Consider the following 7899-nt stretch of genomic DNA (forward strand, 5'->3'; position numbering starts at 1 on the left):
GACCTGGAAACATAGGCCTAGAGAAGTGAGTTCTGTAAGGTCCACGTGAGTTAGAGGCTTAGCGGACTCGAACCCATGCCTGCCAACTGTAGAACTAGGGGGAGGGGTTGCCAGGCATCCTGGGCATAGGAATACAGTCCTATATCGAGTTTGTCAGTACCCCTGAATGTTTTGTATTCAGCTTTTTCAACCCTAGCCAGGTAGGAGCTCAGACTCCAGGTCTCGGGCTTTCAGCCAGGGGTCCCCGCCAGGACCCCTATGTTTTTTCCGGGCGGATTTACCCCTGTCCTTACCACTGTAAGTGCGCTAACTACCCGGAACCGAATTTCCTTTACTAGGCACGGGGATTCGTGAACCGATACCAGGCCCTTTAAGAGTGGTTTCGGGGCCGGCCCACGGGGGCGTGGCGAATATGGGGGCGTGGTTGGCCGGGGCAGGCCAATCCGGGGGTGGGAAGAACGCGGGGGCGGCCCCAGTGTCGGCTGGTTGGGAAGGGTTAAAGGGGCGCGCCCGCGGGTCCCGGACCGTCCGGCTGCTCCCGCCTCCTTCCGTCTGAGTGGCGCTCTCCCGCGGCTGCGCCGGCCCGGCAGCCCCGGAGACAAAGCGCCGCGTCGCAGCCACCGAACGGGTCCCGGGCCATGGCCGGGCCGTCCTCCGACCTCGCGCCTCCCGTCCCGCCCCCGCCTCCCTAGGCTGTACGGCAAGTTAAGGCCGGCCTGGTGGGTAACCTGCGGACGGACCCGTGAGAGGACACGGGAGAGGGAGGGCTCAGGCCGCCCTGAGCCTCGGGGTCCCCCGGCCGTCCCGAGAGACCCCTGCTGGGGGTGTGTCCATTCGCGATTCCACGCCCGTGGTAAGCTCCCCATTAGGAACCAGCGCTTCCTGGGGCAAACCTGCCCCGTGACCCCCAGCCCCATAAAGGACCCCCGCCGCTGGGGAGCTCTGCGGACAAGCCCTCCATTTGGCTCCCGCATTCTAGCGTTGGCCAGCCCACCTGGGGCTCCGGCTGTTCTTTAAGGAGCACAAAGGGAGAGAGAGCAGCTAGGAACGGTGTCAGACCTGGAGAACCCAGCCTCTGCAATGGCAGTGAGGCTGCCTGGAGCCTGGGGGGCGGGGGGGGGAAGTGGATCCTGGCATCCATGTTGCCCCTGCTCAGGGCAGCACCGGACAGGCTCCCTTAGGCTTCTCAGCATGTTTTTCTGCCAGTATCTGCCACACCTGTTCACTTTCACCAAGCTCACTGCTGGGTACACTTGTGGCAGCTGGATTCAACCCCAGGAGCTGCGTTCCCCCGAAGTGAATGTGCCGAAACGCCATGCCTCAGTTTCTCCAGAGTCCAGAGGCCTGGCTGTGTCCCTGGAGACCTTGAGCTAATTGCCTTTTAGACAGCTTTCCCGAGTGCTCACTACCTGCTAAGCATTTTGCAGGATGGCTCTTCAGGATTAATTTATTCAACCCCTCCCAGAGCAATTGATTATGTTCTCATTGTATAGATAAGGCTGTGGAAATTCTGACCCACAGCACAGCAGTAGTGTTTTTGGTGCCTTTTCCATAGTTTGCCAGTGGGTTTTCCTTGGTTTAGCCCCTTGAACCCTCTCCACAGCCGATTTGACAGATGAGGAAACTGAAGCACAGAAAGGTGAACTGACTTTCTTAAGGCCCTCCAGCCTGGATTGGTGGAGGTGGGAACTTGGCCCTGGGACCAGAGAGACACCAGTCTCCCCTCCAGCTTCCTGCTAGGCTACAGGCCTTTGAGTCAGCAATGCCCACAGTGCACTCTGAACTTAGAAAACAGTATGAGCATAAGGAGATAAGTTGGGGACCAGGCTCTCCCAGAGGCTGGAGCCTGGGGCCCCTCCCCTTTCTTGTGGGTGGGAGGAGGCAGGGGCCTTGGGCAGAGCCTCATTCTGGGCCTGCTGGTGACCTTGGGCCAGGCTGTCCCCATTTGGGGAGTAGGGAAGGAGGGCAGCTGAGCAAGAGGGAAATTACTCCTCATTTGGTCTTAATGGGGTGACAGACCCCAAATCCCCTTTAGGCATGTTGCCAAGAGCATGCAGTTCTGGGCACAGCATCTGGGCAAGTTAATCAACCTCTCTGTTCCCACCTCTATGAATGTGGGATGGGGAACAGACTACTTCTCAAGGGGCTGTTGAGAGGTTGAAGAAGATAACTCTTTGATTCATTCTACAGGTATTTGGGCACCAACTACATGCCAGGCAAAAATCAGACAAAAATTCCCTCCTACAAAAGGCAAAATGACCCAGGTAACTTTAAGTTGGGGTGGACAGTGACTGTGGGGGGAGACCTCTCTGAGGAGGGATTTTCAAGCTGAAACTGAAGAATGTAGCGGTATAGAAGGGGCATTGCAGGAGAGGGAACAGCCAGGGCAAAGGCCCTGAGGTGGAAAAACGCCTAGTGTGCTTCAGCACCAGCAAGGAGGTCAGGGCGGCCGGAGCCAAATGCGCAAGGGCGAAAGCTGTAAGGGAAGGAAACCTGGAGGCCGCGGGGGGACTGTTTTTTCCTGGAGAAGTAGGGAGCCGCGGGAGGGTTGAGAATAGAGGAGGGATGTGGTGGGATTTAGTTTTAACAAGATCCCTCTGGGGAGTGGATTTCATTGGGGCTAGGGGAGGGGCCTCGGAAGGAGTTTGGCTCTTACCCTGAAGAACGTGGACAGGGAATGGGCAAGGGTGGAGACAGGGAGACCAACAAAGAGGCTCCTGCAGCCTCCAGGTGGGTGATGATGGGGGCCTGGAATGGGGAGGTGGCAGTGGGCAGAGATGAGGCTACTGATTTAGAAGAGGTTGAAGGGGAATGATCTGGACTAGAATGATCAGAGTGGGGTGGGGGAGAAGTTAGAGGCCTTTTGCTGAGACAGAGAGTGCTGAGGAGCATTCAGGGAGGCTGCGAGCATCAGCTGATGGGAACATCAACCGCTTCTGAGCATGTACTTTATGCTCAGTGTCTTCTGCATAGTCACTGTGTCATAACCTGGACTTAGGTGCTGTTATGATCCCATTTTAACAGATGTGGAATCAGAGCTTCAGAGAGGTTTAAAGCTTGCCCAGGGTCATGCAGTCTGGACACTACAGAGCTGACATTCTAACCCAGAGAAGAGCAAGCGGAGACCAGGCTGGGCAGAGGGCCGGGAGGCAAGCAGTGGCCTGAGAGGTAGGAGGGAAATGGGGCAACAGGGCAGGTAGTTCCTACAAGAAATGGGGCTGGGGTCCACACAGTTTTTGGGCTGTGTGAGAGAATGCACGAGCCCTGTTTTGCAGAAAGAGAAACTGAGGCTCAGAGAAGGGCAGACCGTGTCTGCAGTTACACATCTTAAGGAGGCAGAGTAGGAATTAAACACTCTGAGCTTTCAGGGCTTGCCTTGGCTGCTGGGTCAGGACAGGCTGATCTCAGGTGCTAAATTATGGCTCATGTTGCCTCTTCCAGAAGCCTGCCTTGACTGCCTAGGCAAGTTAGATGAGGTAGATTTGGTTGGAAGCAATTGTCCCCTCCGCCCTGGGTCAGGTTGCCTAGCTGGGCCCCACTGCTCCCAGGAGATCCAGCCGTACCTCATTCCTCTGGGCCCTTAGGAAGGCACCACCCAGAGTGGGGAATGAACATTAACTAAGCACCTACTGTATTCCAGGGACTTTATGTACTTCGTCTCTTGAAAAATATAGCTACTGTTCTACGTAGAGTGAGTCTGTGAAGCAGGACTGTGAGGTGGGTCCTCAGAGTGGCCATGGGAAAACCCAAGGGATGGTGTGGCCACACTGGGGGTTCACATATCACCTCCCAGTTAGTCCTACCTGGCCAGTGTTGCCCTCATCATGTAATCCTTGTGGAAGGCGGATAAAGTCAATGGGCCAAGCTTATAGAAGTGGATGACTCTGCTTTGAGTGAGTGCATGGTATCTCTGCATTCCCTCCCTGTTAAGTGTGGGCCAACCCTGAGCCCTTTGTCTGGATTATTTTGTAAGAGTTTCTTGGGCCTCTTCCCTTCCTCACCCTGCTCCAGTCTCACTGGCCTCCTGTCTGTTCCTCAAGTACACCAGCAAGTCCCAACCTCAGGGCCTTTGCACTTGCTGTTCCCTCTGCTTAGTAGATTCCAAGGGCTTTCCCTTTTATCTCTTTTAGGTCTCTGCTCAAATGTCACCTTCTCAGTACAGCCTTTCATGACCCCTTGTTAAAATCAAACACTTTTGTCTCCAGCACTCCTGACACTTTCCCTGTGTTATATTTTCTACAGCATCAAAGACATCTGGCAGACATCTTGTATCTGTTTATTAATTGTCTGCCTCACCCCCACCTGCCATTAGCATGTCAGCACTACAAGGGCAGTCCCTCTATTTTGTTTACCACTGTATTCCTAGTGTTAGAACAGTGCCTAGCACAGAGTAGGTGCTTAATAAATGTTTGGTGAAGGAAGTCCCTGCAGCTCTCTGAAATAGGTTCTGTTCATATCCCCATTTCATGGACAGACAAATCAGAGTTACGAAATCAAAGCCAGGACCTGAAAGGTACCACCAGAGGCCCATGGGTCTGATGCCTGGGAATGATGGGAACAGCTGCCCAAATGAGGCCTAGGTTTGACAGCTCTGCCCAACTTGCTTTGTCACTTTGGGCAAGTGAGTAACCTCTCAGTGCTTTGTTTCCTATCTGTCAAATGGGAGTAATGCTAATCCCTACTAACTAAGGTTTGTTGCAAGATTAAATGAGTTAATATATATAATGCTTGGCATGCAGTAGGAACCCTCAACATTATTTTGCGGGGGTAAGACAGCACGAGGGTTATGAGCCTGGCTTCTGGGGCCAGTCAGACCTGGGTTTGAGTCATAGCTCTGCTCCTGAAGAGTTTTGTGAGCTTGGGCATGTTGCTTCTGCTCTTTGAGCCTCAGTTTCCTTTTTTGTGAAAGAGGGGTGTTGAGTGCTGTGGCAGCTGAGGGTGGCTGCAAGCAAGGCCGTGGTGAGGTGCTGGGTGACCCAGTGGCAGTGGCCACATGAATAACCGCTGTCCTGGTGGGGGACAGGCCCCAAATTTCCTGCAGGCCCCAGCCTCGTCACCATGAAACTGAATGAGCGCAGCCTGGCCTTCTATGCCACCTGTGATGCCCCGGTGGACAATGCAGGCTTCCTGTACAAGAAGGGTGGCCGGCACACGGCCTACCACCGCCGCTGGTTTGTGCTGCGTGGCAACATGCTCTTCTACTTTGAGGACCCAGCCAGCCGTGAGCCCGTGGGTGTCATCATCTTGGAGGGCTGCACCGTGGAGCTGGTGGAGGCCACTGAGGAGTTCGCCTTCGCCGTGCGCTTTGCCGGGGCCCGGGCCCGCATCTATGTGCTGGCTGCAGAGAACCAGGCTGCCATGGAGGGCTGGGTGAAGGCACTGTCACGGGCCAGCTTTGACTACCTGAGGCTTGTGGTGCGTGAGCTGGAGCAGCAGCTGGCTGCCATGCAGGCAGGGGGCTGCCCACCCCTGCCACGCCGGCCCCGTACCCTCCTACCCAAGGAGAATGGCTGTGCCGTCTGGAGCACTGAGCCATCCCCTGCCCCCATGGGTACTTCTCCCGACTCCCGGCCTGGCCCCAAGCCCCCACCACTGCCACCTCGCCGGCGGGCCTCAGCGCCCAATGGGCCTGTGGACACAGCCTCCTTCTCCCAGCTACATGAGTGGTATGGGCAGGAGGTCAGGGCACTAAGGAGCCAGTGGCTCAGGAGCCAGGCCCAGCCCTGAAGAGATGTACCCAACCTGAGTAGAAGTGGTCAGGGTCAACCCTGAGGTCACCAAGAGTCCTGGCTTTAGAGGGACTCCAGATCCAGACCCAGCCCTGAGAGACTGGGGGACCTGGTCCTGAGGGAGATCATGGCACACGTCAGCTCTGAGGTCCCTGCATGGCCTGGTTTTTGGGGACTCAAGCTCCGAGGAGATGCTTGATTCTGGGGGGGATGCTTTAGGACTGTGTGACTCAGAGGGGCCACGTGCTGATTCTACGGAGAACCCAGGGCCCGGGTGAGCCTCACAGAGCCCGAGGGCTGGACCAGATCACCCAGCTAAGGCCTGTTGCTGGCAACAGGCCCCATCTGGGGAGACGGGGGCCTGCCGGATCTGTGGCCTGAAAGCAAATGCCTGGTCAGCCCTGGTCACAGCGGCTCCTGACTGGGCCTCCACGTGGATGGGAAGCTTGGCTACAGGGCCTGACCTCCTTTGCTGGGGGGGGGGGCCCTGGCCTGGCTCCAGGCCACTGCCTGCCTCCAGAAGCAGCGGGTGTACAGGCGGAGCAGGCTCAGGCTTTCATGTGTGGCTGGTGTCGGGAGGTCCCCGGTCCAAGTTGCTGGCTGGGAGTGGGGCCCAAGCAGGACTTTGTCCCGGGCCTCAGGCAGGCCTGGAGGTGGTGCTCCTGGCGCAGCAGTGGCCCTCCAGCTTGGGCCATGTCTGGGCCACTGTGGCAGCTCTTACACGCTCTCCTGACACTCCGTAACCGTATCTTCAGGCTCCTTTTCCTGGAGCCGCACTTCCGCCTGTCCTGGGGCGGGGCTGGTGGGAGCTCGCCCGACCTCCTCCGGGCCTGAGCCGGCAGCCTTGTCCTCAAGCTGACTTTCCAGCAGGTGCCCCTGGGAGGGCCATGAGCTGACTCACTGCCCAGAAGGAGTCCAGGTGCTGAGTAGGTGGTGGCAAAGAGGCAGCCGTGAAGCCAGGCTTGGCTTCTGGAACCCCCTCCTTCCATCACAGCCCTGGCCCTGCCCCGCCCCAGTATTCTGATGGGGACACCAGATCTCACTTGGCTTTGAGGCCAACTGCAGTTTTACCGTTCTCATTCACCACAGTGGCTGTTCTTCCTCCAGGGAGGGTCTTGGGGGGCTGGCACACCCCTGGCCCTCAACCTGGGTCATGTTTACAGTTAGTTCTCAGTGGCCCACATCAGGGACCCCATGAGGACATGTATTTATTTCCCCAGTGGGTCCGTCTTGGTGACAGACAGACTTGGCTCCAGGGTCCCTTCCTGCTGTCTTTGGAGACCTTGGGGCTTGAGGAAGAATAGAAAGCTGTGTGTCTGCAGTCACCAGCTCCATGCTGGCTCAGTCGCCTGGGGCCACAGTCTTAGTTTTTAATACTTAGTGTGGCTTTTCCTAGCAACAAAGCATGGTGTTTTCACTGCTTTTGTTTCTTTTTGGCTGGTAGGAAGGGACAGGGTGCCCTGGCTCCAGGCTTGGCCTGGGTGTCGGGTGGCAGAGGGAGGGGACGGTTGGCACTGTCCCCAGGGAGCGGGCCAGGAGCCTTGCCTGGAGGCAGAGCCACCTCAGTGGTGTCACCTGTTCTTTACCTTCTCCCCAGCAAGTTCTATGCTCTGGCGGGCGCCTCTGCGGCCTCGGTACGGTTCCCAACTCCCTCTCTCCCGAGTCTAAGTGGTGGGTAGGGATGGTGGCTTTTGTCTATAGGCTTTGGGTCTCCAGGGTGTTAGGAGGTGCCCGGAGCCCATATCCTGGCCAGACACAGCTGGCGGCGTGGAGTCCTGGCCCCAGTCCTGGCGTAGTCTACAAGCTCTAAAGGTACAGTGCCCTGCAACTCCCCACATCCCCAAAAGCACAAGATGGGGTCGGGCTGCCTCCAGATGGGCAGTGGGAGAGAATCAGGCAGCCTGGGAGGGGGATGTAAAGGCTAAAATAAAGTTTGTCAAGTAATGGCTGAATTGTATCATTTTTTCCCCCATCACATTCTCTGATTGATTTCCTGGCAGAGTCAGGGGCAGGCCCTACAGGAGGAGTGACTAGTGTGTGTGCTGAGGGCCCTCTGGGCCCCATGGCTGATGCCCCATCATCAGGCACATTCTCCTAAAGTGTTCTGGAAGATACTGGCCCCATTTTACATATGAGGAAACTAAGGCTCAGAGAGGTTAAGCAGCCTGCC

At 56.8% G+C, this 7899-nt stretch overlaps 1 protein-coding gene across 4 annotated transcripts; it reads left to right on the plus strand.

Moving 5' to 3' along the window:
- The first annotated feature begins 511 nt into the window (after nt 1-511).
- On the plus strand, nt 512-7673 carry PHETA1 (PH domain containing endocytic trafficking adaptor 1). Of its 4 annotated transcripts, none has more exons than XM_036929460.2 (5): nt 579-719; nt 2191-2264; nt 3025-3168; nt 5024-6531; nt 6572-7673. In XM_036929460.2, the coding sequence occupies exon 4, from the start codon at nt 5059-5061 to the stop codon at nt 5725-5727; it is 669 nt and encodes a 222-aa protein (XP_036785355.2). In that variant the 5' UTR covers nt 579-719; nt 2191-2264; nt 3025-3168; nt 5024-5058; the 3' UTR covers nt 5728-6531; nt 6572-7673. The 4 variants fall into 4 exon arrangements, with proteins under 4 accessions (XP_036785357.2, XP_036785355.2, XP_036785356.2 ...); XM_036929459.2 differs by having other exon boundaries at nt 643-853; XM_036929462.2 differs by lacking the exons at nt 2191-2264; nt 3025-3168 and having other exon boundaries at nt 512-853.
- Nucleotides 7674-7899: the final 226 nt, after the last annotated feature.

Source organism: Manis pentadactyla, chromosome 14 (assembly GCF_030020395.1).
Source record: "Manis pentadactyla isolate mManPen7 chromosome 14, mManPen7.hap1, whole genome shotgun sequence".
In the NCBI taxonomy this organism is placed as follows: Eukaryota; Metazoa; Chordata; class Mammalia; order Pholidota; family Manidae; genus Manis; species Manis pentadactyla.

Coding starts and splice junctions, on each gene's coding strand:
- PHETA1 (XM_036929462.2), top strand. CDS start 5,059: ATGAAACTGAATGAGCGCAGCCTGGCCTTCTATGCCACCTGTGATGCC.